We start from the raw sequence: 20,043 nt of genomic DNA on the forward strand, positions 1-20,043 counted from the left end.
AAAGTATAATCAACACTCTCAAGACACTGGCTCACATTACAATTCACACCAAAAACCTGATTTTCTCTAAAAATCTTTAAATCCTTTTTGTCCATGTTTTCTGCCAAGTCACTGATACCCAAGAAATCAAAATTTTGCATTTCCCCCTGTTATTGCTATTCTCAAACAAGAGAAATGTTTCAAAAGACTATTATAGGCATTAATTTTTCTTCCGAGTTGACAAATAGGGGAAAAAAAAATCATTACGGTGTTGTAAAGGTCACTAATGGGCAAATAACATCACATATGTTATGAGTCAACAGATTTTGTTAAGCTTAAATAAATCACTTAGTATCTTCAAGTATTGGAGATAAAGATATGCCAACTCAATCTAACATAAGTGTTATTAAAGTGATAGTATGTTGTCAACTTAATGTGACAGTCCCATAAAATATATTATTTCTATTTTCAAAAATTTCACTTGAAATATGTTTTCAAAGACAAATAAGCATTGACAGCTAGCAGGCCATGCTATCCCAGACTGATGATGAGCAATGACTCTGAAACTAGTTGCTGGCTTCGCTGGGTGGAGGTACTTATCACCACTTTGAAAACATAAGGACACAGGAAAGGTGTCAAGTCCAACAGGAAACCGTGTTTCCTAGGGCTAAATAACAGTAGCATTCTTCCCTTTTATGGGACTGTCACATTAAGTTGACAACATAATATCACTTTATCATGCTGCTACTGCATAAATCTCTCTGAGACATTTAGAAATATATTATTTCTACAAGTGTTATTGTTATGCATATTAACTGCCCGTTAATAACCATTTTATTCTGGCTCAGAATGTTATTAAAAAAGACACCTAAGCTGGAACAGAAACAGTCCTTTTGACAGTGGCCCACACAGAACCTTGTCTCAGCATATTACTGGTATTCAATTTATTGCTCCATAAAGATAAAAGTAACCCTGGTGGAATGTGAATTTAGAAACATGAGGTAGCAAGAATCTCAAGTAATTAATCTAGGTTTTTGCCTGTGCACCAGGATGTAAAGACCCAAGCTAAATATTGGGTCATCCCATAAATAATGTGGTTTTTTTCAACTGCATGAACTAAAAGTCAGAGGAGGATGGGATAAACTACCTGCATCAACTTGCTATAAAAGCAGGTAGTAATTTTACCTTATACTTATTCTTAGTGCATATTTTGACGAGTGCAGTTCGATTTTAACAGTTATTTTTTTCAAAGCAATAATAGAAGTGACAAAGGAGCATATTTGGCATATTTTGTTTTAGGAGTTCAATAAAGGCAACAACACAATGGAAAATGCAAGGAATATTAATGTAGTATATGTGGATCAAACAATAAGCATAAACCAGTGTCAACGGTGGTTCAAGAAATTTCAAACCAGAAACTACAGCCTAGAAGACGAGCCTTGTCTAGGAAGATCTGTAGAGCTCAATGAATGACATCCTGCAAACATTGGTGAAACAGAATCCCATTCTAACTGTTGAGGAACTAGCAGAGAAGCTTGGATTTGGTCATTCAACCAGTCATTCAAGAAGAAAAACGACCATCTTTGGTTTCAAGATGAAAGGTGTTCTTCCATCAGGATAATGCTCAGCCGCATACAGCGAGGATGACAATCCAAAGGATGGAGCAATTTGGATAGGAAACAATAGCCCACCCACCATATTCGCCAGACATTGCCCCATCTGATCATTTATTCTAAAGTCTTGAAAATCATTTGGATGGAAAAAATATGAATTCTGTAGACAAGGTCAGAACAGTACTGGAGGAGTAATTTTCATCACGGACAAGCGAATTTTGAAAGAGGGGCTTTGCAAATCTACCAGATAGGTGGAAGAGCATTGTAGAAAATGAAAGAGAGAATATTTTAGATTAAAAATTAACTTTGTTTATCTTAATTTTGAAAAATAAAAAGTGTAAAAAAAAACTGCATTATTTATGGGATGACCCAATACATTGTATATGATGCAATGTTAATAAATGCAAGCAAGCAAACCAAGAAAAGAAATAGATGGGATATCAATGAAACATTACGCTCACTAAGTTTCCTTTTCGGAAGAAACTTTAGACTGTGAATAACTAATTAAACAACCAGCCATTTATATAAATTAATGAAATATATATCAATGCATTTAATGAAAAACAGACAAACAAGTAACAGATTTAATTCTATTCAATAAATTAATCAAGTTTCAAAGTGATTTCAGGAATTACCTCAAGCTTTAAAACTTAACCTATTTATAATACCGGTGGGAAAGTGTGAACTAGTCAAGGGCATGACTGACACAACAAATGGCAGCATCATTTAAATTCCTAACTGTCAACTGAGACCAGTATCACTTTACTGCTTAGGGCTTCTTATTTTCCTTGAAGTGTAATTATAGACTCAATTATAAAGTAATTTAATTAAAAAAAATAAATAAACAGAAAACCATTTGATGAATGTTATTGTTACTTTCTGTAAATGTATATAAATGGTTGTCTACTAAACAGTAGCAGAGAATGTTAAAAAAATAAAAATAACCAAGAAAAATCTTATATTCCTCCTCTTTGAGCAGCCATTGTCAAGCCACCTTCATTCAAATATTTATATCAATGCCATGGCTGGTATTTATTTTGTTGACAACAATATCACAGTAGGCAAAATCGTGTCAGAAGTTCTACTGAGCATGCTTTGCTTTTATAATAGTCCCTGTGGTATGAGTGGAATATTATCAACTGCTGAAAAATGAAATGTAATTCAGTTTAGGTACACATGCACCAACATTGTTACTGGTAATTATGTGTACCCACTCACTTACCCTTAGAAGAAAATATAAATAAATATTTTGCAAATTGCATGAAGGGTAGCCAGCTAGTTGAGTTTGATAGGATATCAAATTACTGGCTAAAAGGGTTAATGTTTATAGCTTATTCCACTGCTCCAGAATCACTGGCTAAGATTCTTAACTCTCACCAACCTGCTATAGATATATTCAGTTTACATGATAAAGAAGCCTCTAGGTAGTTGCTAGAAATAGCAGTCAAATCTTTAAATCTTAACAAAAAAAAGTCAAAAACCAAAGGACATATTGTATAAAATAAACAAAGGACATACTGCATAAAGTAGTCCTAGATATATTGGATCTGAAAGATAGAATTGGCCTTTGAGCATAAGTCTGTTCACTGATAGTGCAACTTGTTTTTACATTAGCTTGCAGTATTAGCTCAAAATCCACTATAAGTAGAAGTTGGAGAGACATTCTAGTACTATTGATATAGTTATTTACTCACCCAAGTACAATGAGAAAACAAACAAACAAACAATACATTATCAAATATACAACATTAAACAAATAAACAGTGTTTGGATGACATAGATATAAAGGCATAATAGCTCTTAACTTATGAGTCATGATAGAGTTCTGAAAGGTTCACAACAAAATCTTTTACTTTTGAAATCATCATCATCATTTTAACATCCACTTTTTCAAGTTCACATGGGTTGGATGGAATTCATTGTGAAAGATTTTCTATGACCAGATGCTGTTCCTGTTGCCAGCCTGCACCTGTTTCCAAGTAACATATTTCCCCCATCCCTGGCCAGACAGGCTTTCATAGAATATAAGAAATGAAGGACACCACTTGTATGATAATGATGATCACTTACAGCTATCATGCAGTGTCACGGCAAGGAGATACTAACACACACACACACACACACACAACAGGTTTCTTTAGTTTCTGTCTACCAAATCCACTTACAAGTCTTTGGTTAACTCAGGCCTATAGAGCACACACTAGGACTGAACCAGAAACCACGTGAAAGGGAAACAAACTTCTCAACTATACAGCTATGCTTGTGCTTATATTTAAGATGTAAAATGTTCATGGATATGTTATACAAAAAGCCATAGGCTTCAAGGCCACAAGTTTTATTACAATCAGAAATATTATTTTGCTGCAAGCAATGGTGCTAATCAATCTCTCTGACTGAATCAAATGAACTGTGATTCTAATAATGGCTTTTTTCTCAACAAGTCCACATATAAGTAATCATCTTGTTACTTTATTTGCATAAAAGAAAATAATCAATCGCACATCATTTGTTTTTGCGCTGTTATTTTTTGCTTGTGCAACATTGTACCATATGCGCAGGCGCAGGAGTGGCTGTGTGGTAGGTAGCTTGCTTACCAACCACACGGTTCCGGGTTCAGTCCCACTGTGTGGCACCTTGGGAAAGTGTCTTCTACTATAGCCTCGGGCCGACCAAAGCCTTGTGAGTGGAATTGGTAGACGGAAACTGAAAGAAGCCTGTCGTATATATATATAATATATATATATGTATATCTGTGTGCATGTGTTTGTGTGTCTGTGTTTGTCCCCAACATCGCTTGACAACCGATGCTGGTATGTTTATGTCCCCGTTACTTGGTGGTTTGGCAAAAGAGATATGAATAAGTCCTGGGGTCGATTTGCTCGACTAAAAGGCGGTGCTCCAGCATGGCCACAGTCAAATGATTGAAACAAGTAAAAGAATAAAAGAGAGAGAGTATGCATAGTGGTAAGTTTTTTGAAGTACAGTAATTTTTCAAAAAATTCAGTACACTTGTCATGCTATCATGTCAGGTAAGTTTAAAGCAAAATCTTTAGATTAAAGAGTACAAAAAGTAGAAGGAAGAGAATAGAAAAGTGTTGTTGCTGAATTAACCCCTTGCAGACTAGAAGCAATACTGACAGCATCTAAACATTGTGTGTGCGGGCAGTGTGATGTCTCACTGTGTGTGGCACCATGTTTTCAAATATACCACACAGAGAAGAATCCATAAATACACTGTAAAATTCCTTGTATGAAAAATTACAGTTACTGAACAACCAGTACACAGCACAGACTGTCAGTAATAAATCCATCTGCAAGGAGTTAAGAAATGCACTATCAACTCTAAAAAGCTCTAACAAACCACTAACAAACTAAAAGTTCCATCCACACATCCATCTTCTCCACACACTATTTCGTGGAGGTTCATGGGAGCAGTGTCCTCAGACACCTCCTCCTATCTTTAGCATTTAAAACCAGCCATATCAGGCCCAAATATTCTAGCTGTTTTACGCACAAACTAATCAAATCTGTCTTTTACACCTACTCTGCACAATGTCATTCTAAGAATAGGCAATCTCGCATTATCAAAATTTTGAAGCTACAAGAGAACTGTGAATCAATAAACATTTGACAGAGTAATCTGAATGCAAAAGGATTAGACTTCCTGGTTAGATTCCCAAACATGACCAAATGATATATTCCAACAATCCCATTTCACATCCAATATAAGAATAATTCCATTCAAAATGGAATAACTCCATCCAAAACAAGATTAATTCCAATTCAAAATGAGAATAAAAAATACAATATTTTTACTTTAATTACTTATATATCACTAACAATAAACAAATTTTTGCATTACATCATTCCATTCATAGCCAATTTATTCAGCAAGTTTATTTATTATTCATTTCCAAAAAGCATATTATATAGTATAAAATTATTCCATTTTGAATAGATTTATTCTCATATTGAATGTGAAATGATACAGTTCTTGGTCTATCCCTGGGTCTCCTGCCAGTTGGTTTGGCTTTAAGAATCTGTTTTGTGATTCCTTCCTGTGACATTGTAATCACATGTCCATAGTACAAGAATCATGACCTCTCAATGCAGAGTAATAGAGGCATGACCTGGAGAGACTGCTTGATTTCCAAACTATGCACTGTTGAGTAACATTACTCCAGAAATTTTTCAGAGAAATCCTGTTTTGGCCACTTGCATTCGTAATCATACTTTTGCAGTCATTACCCAACATACATGCAAAATACAAGTGAATGTAATACTTCTAAACCAACAATTGACATGCAATATTATGGAAAATATGGAGAAAATATTAAATGTGATATGTCATCAAAGTCATTTAAATAGTTGAAACAAAAAGCAGCTGAGGAAATCACACAAACATTTGAATTTTGTACAATGAAGCAGTTACACAGCCCTAATACTTAAAAGAAAGACTCCTTATCCACAAGTTAATTGTTAGACTTGCCCTGATTTGATCAAGCTGTAGTTTCTCAGGGGTTTTTTTTTTTTTTTAACTCAAAGTGTATCTTGGACTGTATCATCCAAAGTATCTGTTTCCTTTTCTAAAACAATAACTTTCAGAGATTCTTTTCTATTTCTTCTAGATCAAGAATTGCAAAGAGACTTGCTATTATGGGTCGTGGCTGTTGTTGAACCCCAGAGCAACACTAACTGAACAGAGCTGTGATTAAAGATTTTTTAGTCATGACTAAACTGTCTTTATTCAGCCAGTATATTTAGAACAACATTACTCTTTTACTTGTTTCAGTCATTTGAGTGTGACCTTCAGTCGAGAAATCGACCCTAGGACTTACTCTTTGTAAGCCTAGTACTTATTCTATTGGTCTCATTTGCTGAACCGCTAAGTTACGGGGACATAAACACACCAGCATTGGTTGTGAAGCGATGTTGGGAGGTGGGACAAACACAGACACACAAACATATACGCACACACATACATATATATATATATATATATATATACACACACACACACATACACATATATACAATGGGCTTCTTTCAGTTTCTGTCTACCAAATCCACTCACAAGGCATTGGTCGGCCCGAGACTGTAGTAGAAGACACTTGCCCAAGGTGCCACGCAGTGGGACTGAACTCGGAACCATGTGGTTCATAAGCAAGCTACTTACCACACAGCCACTCCTACGCCTGCATTATGCAGCTTTTTTATTTCTTTATTTTACTTTTTTGAAGAAGAATATAAAGTATCACTTGAGAGAAATTTCTCTCTTTTCTAACAATCCAAAGGTCAAGCAATCATGTAGAGGTTCTTTATATTGGTTGGTTGTAATGCACCTGTCTCTTTAGAGCTTGTTGAAGGTCAGTTCAAATTAGGAGAACACATAAAGTGAGCTGCATGAATGATACACAGATAGCTTAATACAGACACAACTTCAGAATTTTGTTTGTCCTTTGTTAACCCTTTCATTACTATATTTCTGACCAAAATACACCCCTCATGAGTTTCAATTAAATTCTAAAATAATCATGAATCTACACTTGTTTCATTAAATAACTGTAACTTTTTTACTTATCAACATATTAATGTGATATTTGGAACATAATTAAAGAAAGGGTTCTTAATCAATTCTATTGCTTAACTTTTGTCTCAAAGTGACTTTAATTACAGGTAAATCCAGGTAAATTGAGCAAAAGGTAAAAATATTAAAATTTAAAAATGAGCAAAAGGTAAAAATATTAAAATTTTGTTTAAACATCACCATAGAAAATGAATCATCAGCTAGTATTCAAATGGGTATGCAACAAAATTTTGATAAAGAAGAATTGTGCACATCACTATATCATCAGTTGAATTTAATGCACAACAAGTGTACCATAAAGGTGGAATAAACTGAAATATTGGAATCCACCGTAAGTTTGACCGAACTAAAGAAATCGGTCAAAAAATAATATACAGCCCTGGTTATGGTATGGAAGTGATAAATTTCAGACCACATCGTTCCCTAGGCCATGCTGACTAACATTATTTTCCCTGTATAAAAACTAAATCCAAGCAGTACCCAGTACCCAGTATTTGCTTCACAAATTTTCCGAAATTTGAACCCCCATTTTGTGTTTGTTTACGTTCTGCGTAAGTTTGTTTCCGCATTGATCGCTTCAAACAATAACTTCCAGACCACATCATACCCTAAGCCATGCTGACTAATATTAGTTTCCCTGTATAAAAACTAAATCCACAACAGTACCCAGTATTTGTTTCACAAATTTTCCAATTCGGAATCAATGCTTGATAACATGAAACTCCTATCTATTTTCAAAGTTGAAGAAAAATCGATGCCGAAAAAAATGTGGAAAAAAATCTCCCAAAATTCAGGGAATTAAAATTACACGTCGATCTTTGTACAAAACTGTAGATGAACTGTTTACGAAGCATAATCATGTGTTTTCACAAATGCACTAAAGAGATTTGCTCTGATATTCTCATTTAAATATGAATAGGTAACATTAACCAAGCATTAAGTTTGGTCACATTAACCTATGAATAGGTAATAACCTAAATTTTTTTCGGGCAGCTTTGGGCGGTTTGGTAACAAAAGGGTTAAGTAGCATAGTATTGCTGTGTGGTAAGCTGGTAATAGGAGATATATATAACACTCTTATTACTATAGTGAAAAAAACTCACTCAAACTTAATTTTAAGCATACTCAGTCAAGCAGGTAAAAAAAAAAAAGAAACTGAAAAGTAGGCAGAGTTTTCATTGCTTAATAAATATTTTTACTATAGTGATAGGATTGTCAAATATATTACCTCTTCTCAGCTTACCCCACAGAACAATACTGTGCTACTTAACAAAAGACGAAAAATTGTTAGAGCAGGTGGCAATTTCAAAGAAAAAAGTGACATATGAAAGAGAATTAAAATAAGGACAAACAGAAGAAAGGAACAGGTAGAGAGTAGAAAAAGAGAAAAAGTTAAGGAAAAAAGAAAATGGAAGCAGAAAAGGTCAAAATGAAATTGAAGAGAAAAGTAAGGAAAAAGATATAAGTGGAAAAAAAAAGAAGAAAATTTAAAAGAAATCTAGGGAAAAAAGAAACTAGCATCTTATATGAAATAATTTAGGTACAAAATACATCTTGTTCCAAATGTATTAAAATCATTTAATTTCTACTTAATATGGAGAAGAAAATTACAAGGGACATTTATAATGTAAAAAAATACAAAAGTTGCTTACCTGTAGATATTTATGAAGGTTGTAGGAAAGGTAATACCAATGAAACCCACTAGAAAACAATGAATACAAATTAATTTACAGTATCAAAAATGTTTTGCAATTCTTTTACATTTACTGCATGAGGGAGAATGGGTGTACATTCAAAGAGCCAAATTATGACTATTAGATAATTGTCATCCTTATCATTTATCCTTTAGCATTTAAACTGACCTTATCCAGCCAAAATATTTTGTTTTATTTTCAAACTGGCTAACTCTAGCCTTTCACACTTACCCCTACACTATTGCTCCAAAAACAAACTATCATATCATTGAAATCTCAAAATTACAAGATAATCTTTTCTGCACAAGGCACAAAATTTTTGGGGAGGGGGGTCAGTCGATTAGATTGACCCCAGTATGCAACTAGTACTTAATTTATTGGACCCAAAAGGATGAAAGGCAAAGTTGACCTTGGCGGAATTTGAACTCAGAATGTAAAGACAGACAAAATACTGCTAAGCATTTCGCCCAGTGTGCTAATGTTTCTGCCAACTCACTGCTTTCAAAGTTACAAGATAATGCATGACCAATTCAAATTAACGTAAATATATAAGCATTACATTTGACAAAAAGGCACATGACTCAACAGTTAGAGCATTGGGCTCACAATCATGAGGTAGTCAGTTCGATTCCCAATGTTGTGTTCTTGAGCAAGACACTTTATTTCATGTTGTTCCAGTTCACTCAGCTGTATAAATGAGCTGCTGTATCAGCCTTTGCCTTTCCCTTGGATAACATCAGTGGCATGGAAAGGGGAGACAGGTATGCATAGACAACGCTGGTCTTCCATAGACAATCTTGCCCGGACTTGTATCTCAGAACATAATTTTCTAGGTGTAATCCCATAGTCATTCATGACTGAAGGCAGTCTTTACCCTTACATTTCACAGAGAAAACTGAATGCTAAAAGGTTAATGTCCTTTTTCTATGCTGGCTTGGGTTGCATAATTAGACAGGATCCAGAAAAGTTGCAGGACTACACTGGGCTGCAATATCTGTTTTGACATAGTTTCAAACAGCCTGATGACTTTTCTTTGATACCACTTTACAATGTATATGGGGTGCTTTTTGCATACCACCAGCACTAGTAGTAGCCAAGTATCTTGCAACAGAGGAAAAATAAAATCTCAACAAATGTGCAGGGGAAGGTATTAGAGAGAGAGAAAGAGAGAGAGAGGTGGCTTTATGCCAGGCAGTGAGAGGCTAAAGTATAAGAGAGAGAAAGACAAGCACAGGTGACTTGGTATAGAGGAGTTTCATGGCTATCCCACATTATATAAGAGTGGGTGAGAGTAGCTGGGAAAAAGATAAAGATGGGGGTGTCAAAGTAAACAATGTACAAGAAGGTGAGCATAAGAGTGGACACAACCAAAGAGACAAAAATTCATATATCACTACTACCACCACCACCACCACCACCACCACCAAGCATCAAGAAAGAAATGCTGCTGCTTCACCCAGCAGACCAAGACTGAGACCAAGGAAATTTGAGGTAGTCCACATCACCAAAACTCATTTCATAAATGTGGCTTAGTTGATGGTTTTTAAGTGGAAACAGACAATGACTTAATTGCTGATTTACAGTTGGAACATATGAGTTAGCTGCTGTTTTACAGAGGAAACAGAAGATTTAGGTGATAGCTTACAGTGGGAAAAGATGATTTAGTTAATGGTTTACAGTGGGAACAGGTGGGTTAAGTGATGGCTTACAATGGAAACAAGTGATCTAGTTGATGATTTGCAGTGCTGACATTGAATAGTTTCATAAGCAAATGATTAGACTAGTGCAGAAATACTGGAAAGTAGAGAAACACTGCAGATTCAGACCACCCTACAAGCTGACAGAATTATTGGGTTGGCCAAAAAAATCTGTTCAGTTTTTATGGAAACTAAACTAGAAGCACTCTAATAAGTAGCTAACTTCAGTCTGTCTCTTGTACATGCACACTCATTAGAAACTTGATAATTCAGCGTATTTCAACATAAACGTGTGAAGAGACAGATTGCATTTTGTGTGCTTGGAATCACACTGAAAATGGAGAACCAAAACAAACACTGTCAATAACTTGTGCTTTTATATTTAAAAAAAAAGGTAAGAAAGCAGTGGAAACCTGCAGGAAGATATGCACTGGGTATGGAGGGAATACTGATATACAATGTGTGCCAGAAGTGATTTCCGAGATTTCAATAGCGAAATTTATCTGTTCAGATGCACCTTGCTCTGGCTGCCCAACTGAGATTAACAGCAATACCAACCCACCTCCCATTATGACCAGGATAATCACAGATATTCCCCAAATATTCGAATCAAGTGTTGAAAACCAACTGCATCAACCTTATGTCAACAAGCTTGATGTTAGGGCCCACATCAACTGAATGAGGCAGGTAACTCCACCAAAAAGATTTTCATCAGCAATTTGTTGCAGAAACGTGAAGAAAGTACTTTGCAATCCACCACAAACAACCTGCAAAGCAGGATTTCACCCAAAGAAGGTTATGCTTTCAATTTCGTCAGACTGAAAGGGTGTTGTCTTTTATGAACTTCTTCCAATAGACAAGAGCATCAATTCGATGTGTGCTGTGACCAGCTGGACAAAACAAATGTAGCAATCTACCAGAAGCATCCAGCATTTGTTGACTGTAAAGCACTGTCTTTCATCATAACAATGCTAGACAACACACTTCTTTGCAAATGTGGCAGACATTACTGAAGCTTGGCTGGAAAATTTCATGACACCTTCGATATTCATCTGACTTTGTATCATCAAATTTCCATCTATTTCATTCTCTTCAAAATTCATTCAGTGGACAAACCTTCCATTCTGAAGAGGATATTGAAATTCACCTTGAAGAGTTTTTACCAATAAAGACAGGAAATTCTTTGACCAGGGAAAAATACATCTGCCCACAAGATGGCAGAAGATACTGGAATGAAACAGTAATTGTACCACTGACTAAATAATTCACTTTGCATTTAAAACTGGTGTCTTTATTTTCACTTAAAAAAAAAGTTTCTTTTTACCCAACCAAATAAAAAATACAGTGCAAAATTTCTGAAGATGCTGAATAAATGACAAAATTGTTAGATTATAAACTATATCAGGCATTAAATTATAATTTTGCACGTAACAGCCTATTTTTTCATTTAATGAAATTTAGAAGGTAACACACATGCACATACACATGTAAATAAAATAAAGAAAACATTTTATAAAAATTCCAACCAATATCTCAGTAAATACCTAAATTTGCAAAACAATTTGAGTCTTGTAATGACGTGAGAAAATGAAAGTATGAGTATTAAGAATGTTTTCTGTCATTGGAGAGAAAGAGAGAGGAATCATAAGAATGTGTGAACAGCACTAAATGTAAACAAGCCTAGATACAAATTACCCTTTATCAGGAAGAACTTTAGATGCCACAGATATTACGTCATTTACTAACATGTCTTATAATATTTACCAAAAACTGTACACTCGTCTCATAACAAAAGCACTAACCCAACCTGCCAGAGACTACCCAATACTCATGTATTCATATTAGAATTAAAATCTCAATCAAAACTGGATCAAACCAAAATGATGTATTGGATTTCAGTAGGTTAAGACCGGAATAATATTACAATATATATGTGACTGGTATTTTACAAACTACTGCAAAATAATTTATTATCAGGTAAATTAATTAAAAAAATATAGGCAGTCTAATGAAAGACAGACACAAAAGGTTGAACAAAATATAGGATGAAAAAAATAGTTTACAACTTACTATGTACAATTATTTCAACCATTACAGATGCTGGAATATTAAGGACTGGTACTATAAATTTCCACATTTCATAGCCACCAAAATATGTTACTAAATAAAACACTGTCATTGCCTGGAATTAAATAGAAACATAATAATAATAATAATAATAATAAATAATTTATTTCTTTATTGCCCACAAGGGGCTAAACATAGGGGGGACAAACAAGGACAGACAACGGGATTGAGTCGATTACATCGACCCCAGTGCATAATAATAATAATAATAATAATAATAATAATAATAATAATAATAATCCTTTCTACTGAAGGCACAAGGCCTTGAAATTTTGGGGGAGGGGACTACTTGATTACATCAACCCCAGTTTTTCACAGGTACTTAAAGGATGAAAAGCAACCTCAGTGGAATTTGAACTCAGAATGTAAAAACAGATGAAATGCCCCTAAGCATTATGCCCAGAGTGCTAACGATTCTGCCAGTTATATTATCAGTACACTCAAATTATTGCAAGATATAATCTGTAAGTTAAGATTTTACAATATTCTACTATAGATGATGGTAGACATAAACCACTGTTACTAAATTCATGGTAGTGTGGTTAATAAGTTCACTTTGCAACCACATGGTTTCAACAATTTGTGAATTTTCTGTAGCCCTGGGCCAACAATTATCATGTGAAAGTATATCAACTAACGAGACAGTTGATTGTGTGTGTATTGCGAGCTACTGCTATGTTAAGAGGACAAGCGTCCATCACCAAGTATGACCATAAAGAGGTCGAAACAATAAAGATTGGTGGCCTCGGAGCTAAAGTAGTAGGGAGTTCTCTCCCCACTTGCAATATAGAGTGCAGAGCGAACTACATAACAAGCTGGAGGAGGTGACCTCCTGAGTTTAAAATAGCAGCATCATTGGTTTCTAATATACACCTGAGTTTAGGTTGCATCAAACACTACTTCTCAATATAAATAATGCTTTCATCTCTTACAGAGATTTTCTTGACTAGCTAGTTTATTTGCATCTTTGTTCTTTTACTTGTTTCAGTCAGTAGACTACAACCATGCTGGAGCACCACCTTGAAAAATTTTAGTTAAACATCAACTCCAGTACTGATTTATTTATTTTAGTAAAGCTTGGTACTCACTCTCTTTTGCCAAACCACAAAGTTATAGGGTCATAAACACATCAACACTGTTTGTCAAGCGATGGTGGGACATACACACACACACACACATATATATATATGAAGAGAGAGAGAGATACATGGGCTTCTTTTATTTTCTGCCTACCAAATCCATCCACAAGGCTTTGTTCAGCCTGAGGCTATGGTAGAGGACACTTGCCCAAGGTGACATGCAGTGGAACTACACCCGAAACCATGATGTATGTATATATATATATTCGGAGACCCCCTTCGGTCACGACACAAACCATGGGATTGCACCTAGAAAGACACAAGTCCGAGCGAGGTTGTTTATGGAAGACCAGCAGTCGCCCATGCATACCAGCCTCCCCTCTCCACGCCACCAGGGTTATCCAAGGGAAAGACAAAGGACAATACAGCTTGGCACCTGTGACGTCGCAACTCATTTCTACAGCTGAGTGAACTGGAGCAACATGAAATAAAGTGCCTTGCTCAAGAACATAACACGCAGCCCGGTCAGGGATTCGAGCTCACAACCTCACGATCGTAAGCTCGACGCTCTAACCACTGAGCCATGCGCCTTCACATATATATATATATATATATATATATATATATATATGTGTGTATGGCACGTAAAAAGCACCCACTACACTCGCGGAGTGGTTGGCGTTAGGAAGGGCATCCAGCCGTAGAAACTCTGCCAGATCAGACTGGAGCCTGGAGCAGCCCCTGGCTTCCCACACTCTGGTCGAACCGTCCAACCCGTGCTGGCTCGGAAAACGGACGTTAAACGATGATGATATATGTGTATGTATACATATATATGTATATTTATATACGTATATATATATATGTATACGTATATATGTATACGTATGCAAGTGAAAATCAAACCAAATCAAAATAGATGAACATCAATGGAATTTGTATCTTTGTGGTTCCAGTACCGGTGGCACACAAGAAGACCATCCGATCGTGGCCGTTCGCCAGCCTCATCTGGCACCTGTGTCGGTGGCACATAACACCATCCGAAGACCTGGCGACGTAGTCAGTCCACCTGTGCATACCTTCCTACTTATGACACTTGTGAAGACCTGTTGAGGCAAGTGTGTGACACTTGTGTAGACCTGTTGAGGCAAGTGAAAATCAAAAAAAAAATCAAAATCAAATCAAATCAAATCAAACCAAATCAAAATAGATGAACATCAATGGAATTTGTATCTTTGTGGTACCAGTACCGGTGGCACACAAGAAAACCATCCGAACGTGGCCGTAGCCAGTACCGCATCGACTGGCCTCTGTGATGTGGGCACATAACAAACACCATCCGATCGTGGCCGTCCGCCAGCCTCATCTGGCACCTGTGTCGGTGGCACATAAAAACACCAACCGAAGACCCGGCAAGACTAGTCAGGCCATAACCCGTGGCCCCTACTTGGGACGTAGTCAGTCCACCTGTGCATACCTTCCTTCCTTCCTGTGACACTTGTGAAGACCTGTGAAGACCTGTTGAGGCAAGTGAAAATCAAATCAAATCAAATCAAAATAGATGAACATCAATGGAATTTGTATCTTTGTGGTACCAGTGCCGGTGGCACACAAGAAAACCATCCGAACGTGGCCGTAGCCAGTACCGCATCGACTGGCCTCCGTGCTGTGGGCACGCAACAAACACCATCCGATCGTGGCCGTTCGCCAGCCTCATCCGGCACCTGTGTCGGTGGCACATAAAAACACCATCCGAAGACCCGGCAAGACTAGTCAGGCCATAACCCGTGGCCCCTACCTGGGACGTAGTCAGTCCACCTGTGCATACCTTCCTTCTTGTGACACTTGTGAAGACCTGTTGAGGCAAGTGAAAATCAAATCAAATCAAAATAGATGAACATCAATGGAATTTGTATCTTTGTGGTACCAGTGCCGGTGGCACACAAGAAAATCATCCGAACGTGGCCGTAGCCAGTACCGCATAGACTGGCCTCCGTGCTTTGGGGACGTAACAAACACCATCCGATCGTGGCCGTCCGCCAGCCTCATCTGGCACCTGTGTCGGTGGCACATAAAAACACCATCCGAGCGTGGCCGTTCGCCAGCCTCGTCTGGCACCTGTGTCGGTGGCACATAAAATCACCCACTACACTCTCGGAGTGGTTGGCGTTAGGAAGGGCATCCAGCTGTAGAAACACTGCCAGATCTGACTGGCCTGGTGCAGCCTTCGGGCTCCCCAGACCCCAGTTGAACCGTCCAACCCATGCTAGCATGGAAAACGGACGCTAAATGATGATGATGATGATATATGTATACATATATATATATATATGTATACGTATATATGTATATATATATATGTATACGTATATATGTATATATATATATGTATACATATATATGTATACATATATATGTATACATATATATGTATATATGTATATATATATATATATATATGCATACATATATATGTATATATATTATATATATAATATATGCATACATATATGTATATATATAATATATATATGCATACATATATATGTATATATATATATATATATATGCATACATATATATGTATATATATATATATATATATGCATACATATATATGTATATATATATATGTATACATATATATGTATATATATATAGGTAAACAGTAAAAATAATTACAGACATGGACAAGAACATGAAACACCACAGAGACGACACAAGAACCACAGGACGGGACATTCGAAGCCCTCAGTCATCAGTCAAGAACCAGATCATCTTAGCAATTTCTGGCTGATTAATCTTGAGATTGCTCCGATTTGGGCAGCCCGCCAAGGGAAATCTAAGCCAAGCGCATTAGATCCCCTGGAAGAAAGCTTCGAATGTATACAACACGAGGACGGAAAACGAACGAAGTACACGAACAAAAATACAGAATACGTGACACCAATAAGAATACAAAAACGTAAAAACAATAACGGTAAAAATAAAAAACAAAACAAAACCAGGACGTAGGACAAGGGTCTTTCGACAGGACGAGTTGAGTTTAGGGCTGGCTTATGAAGTTGTGCCTAATGGCCGCAGGGAGACATATATATATGTATATATATATGTATATATATATGTATATATATATGTATATATATATGTATGTTTATGTATATATATATATGTATATATGTATATATATATATGTATATATGTATATATATGTATGTATATATATGTATATATATATATGTATGTATGTATATATATGTATATATATATGTATGTATATATATATATATGTATATATATATATATATATACGTGTATATATATATATATACGTGTATATATATATATATATATATATATATATATACACGTGTATATATATATATATATGTATATACAAAGCTGGAACTACCACCACATAAGGCCACCACCAACAGATGCAGGATGGCCACCACAGACACCAACACACACACCACAAAAATATTTCTACTGAACGTAGGAGGGCTGCTGCGCAGAAACTGTAAAAGGAAAATCTCATTCCTGAGAGACCTTGTGACATGCAATCAAGCTATATGCATAGCACTCACAGAAACGCATCTTGAACCCGATATAGGTGATGCAGAAATACACATGCCGCAATATGCAGTCATACGCACAGATAGAAAAGGGAGGAGCCATGGTGGAGTTGCAATGTACATCCGAGATGATCTCACGTCCCAGGTCCTGTTGTTATATTCAAACTTAGTGTGTGAATCTCAAATTCACACATAAGACAACTGAATATCATCATATGCACTACATATCGCCCACCAGATGCCCCAAATCACTCAGGCATGTTTGAAGACTGCCTAACAAAACTAGGAGAAGTCCTCACCAACCTTGAACAACACAACAGTGTATTCTTCATGGGTGACTTTAACTTCCCCAATGTGGAATGGCCTGGGGGGCAGATGCTCCCAGGGATGACACACCATCAGCAGGCACAGGCAGAGTCCTTGCTCCATCTCACAAATACCTCTTTCATGGAGCAAATAGTTCTGCAACCAACAAGGGCAGATAATATACTGGATCTCTGCTTCACAAACAATATGGATATTATCCATAATGTTAATGTGATGCCGACAATGATCTCGGATCACAACATAATAGAGCTGGCTATGTATGGAACAAAAGCCTCCGTAGACACACAGCCTATACAAAGCATCCACCATCTCTCTAACTTAAACTTTCATAAAGCAAACTGGAAGTTGATTGAGAAAGAGATCCTCAAACAGGATTGGCCTAAATGTCTCTCTACACCGGACATTAACATGAAACACAAACACTTCATGTCCATAATACAAGCCATATGTGACAAATATGTCCCAGTGTGCAGGGCCAGCACACACAAAAATAAAAACAGGATCCCTAGAGAAAGGAAGATTCTTATGAGACGACGGACAAGGATTGCGAACCGCCTGAGCAAGCACACCAAAAGTGGTGAGAAGTCTCGGCTCGAGAGAATGCTAATGGAAATTGAGAAAAGTCTGCATCAGTCCCATGAAAAGGAGAGAGCAGATAAAGAAGCTTGGGTAATAGAAAATATAAAATCAAACCCTAAAGCTTTCTTTAAGTTTGCCAAAGAGACAGCCACAGTGCACCAGGGAATAGGACCTCTCTTCAAAAAAGATGGCTCTCTCACAGGAAATCCCACGAGGATAAGTGAAATACTGAACGAACAATTCCAAAGTGTGTTCACTACACCTCTAGGACACAGGCAAGTAAACAACCCAGAAGAATTCTTTGCCACTTTACCTGCGGCCAAAGAGGCAAAAATTGAGTGCAACAACATCGAAGATGATGATATCACAATAGCCATAGATGAGATTGACACAAACTCAGCCGCTGGACCTGATGGATTCCCAGCGATCCTTCTCAAATCGTGCAAACGAACCCTTGCAAAACTGCTACAGCTTCTTTTTCAGAGCTTTCTTGCAAGTGGTAAGCTCCCAGTCAAATTGAAAGAGGGGGTAATATGCCCTATCCATAAGGGAGGTAGCAGAACAGATGCTAAAAATTATAGGCCTATCTCTCTGACCTCACACATCAGCAAAGTCATGGAACGAATAGTCCGTAAGAAACTAATCATGTTCCTTGAAGAAAATGACTTGCTGTCTGACACCCAGCATGGATTTTGACCAGGTAGAAGCTGCCTAACACAGCTCCTGCAACACTATGACTGGGTGTTGAAACAGCTACTAAATGGCTCAAATGTGGATGTAATATATCTCGACTTTGCAAAAGCCTTTGATAAAGTCGACCATGGTATGATCTGTCACAAACTGCGTGGTCTCGGCATAGGCAGAAAACTTGGAGAGTGGCTGCACAACTTCATAAAAGAAAGAAAACAGGCAGTTGTGAGCAATGGAGCCACCTCCAAGGAAACACAAATAACAAGCGGTGTCCCACAGGGCACTGTCTTGGGGCCACTGATGTTCATAGTGGCCCTTTCAGACATGCTTTCAGTTGCTACGATGACCACCCTTGCTAGCTATGCAGATGACACAAAAGTCTCCCACGCAATACAAAACCCTGAAAATATTGCGCATCTGCAACAGGAGTTGGACACAATATACAGGTGGGCTGAGGACAACAACATGCAGTTTAATGCAGGTAAGTTCCAGGCCCTGCGCTACTAGCACACAAAAGTAAACGACATGCAGACTGGATACACTGGCCCAGGAAGAATTGCAATCCCTGAGTCAAAATCAGTGCGTGATCTGGGCATTGACATGAGCAATGATGCATCTTTCTAAGTGCATATTGCTAATCTGGTGATAAAATGCAGACGGCTAGCTGGATGGATTTTCCGAACTTTCAGAACAAGAGAGGAGACACTGATGGTCCTCTGGAAAACATTCGTCCTCAGCCGCTTGGACTACTGCTCCCAACAATGGTCACCACACAATATAAAACTAACAGCAGAACTCGAAGCAATTCAGAGAAGCTACACAAAGAAAATCGTCTCAATGCAAAATGTCAGCTACTGGGAAAGACTGAAGGTATTAAACCTCTTCTCCCTGGAGTGGAGGCGGGAGAGATATGCGGTGATATACATCTGGAAAATCCTGGAGGGTCTGGTCCCAAACTTTGGCATTCAAAGTTACCCCAACCGCAGAACGGGGCGCCACTGCATGGTGCCAAAGATTCCAACATCACCATCAAAATACAGGTCCAGATACTGCAACAGCTTGTGTTTCAGAGGACCACAGCTCTTTAACATCCTCC

At 37.2% G+C, this 20,043-nt stretch overlaps 1 protein-coding gene across 1 annotated transcript in view; it reads right to left on the reverse strand.

The window, feature by feature from the left end:
• Window positions 1-20,043, reverse strand: part of LOC115216363 (ethanolaminephosphotransferase 1) — a 132,763-nt gene that overhangs the window by 11,378 nt on the left and 101,342 nt on the right. Inside the window, exons 5-6 of the mRNA XM_029785629.2 lie at window positions 12,641-12,752; window positions 8,832-8,880 (exon numbers count right to left, since the gene is read on the reverse strand). Coding sequence (XP_029641489.1) covers window positions 8,832-8,880; window positions 12,641-12,752 — 161 coding nt within the window. The remainder of the gene's footprint in view (window positions 1-8,831; window positions 8,881-12,640; window positions 12,753-20,043) is intronic.

This window comes from Octopus sinensis, linkage group LG10 (genome assembly GCF_006345805.1).
Source record: "Octopus sinensis linkage group LG10, ASM634580v1, whole genome shotgun sequence".
Lineage (NCBI taxonomy): Eukaryota > Metazoa > Mollusca > Cephalopoda > Octopoda > Octopodidae > Octopus > Octopus sinensis.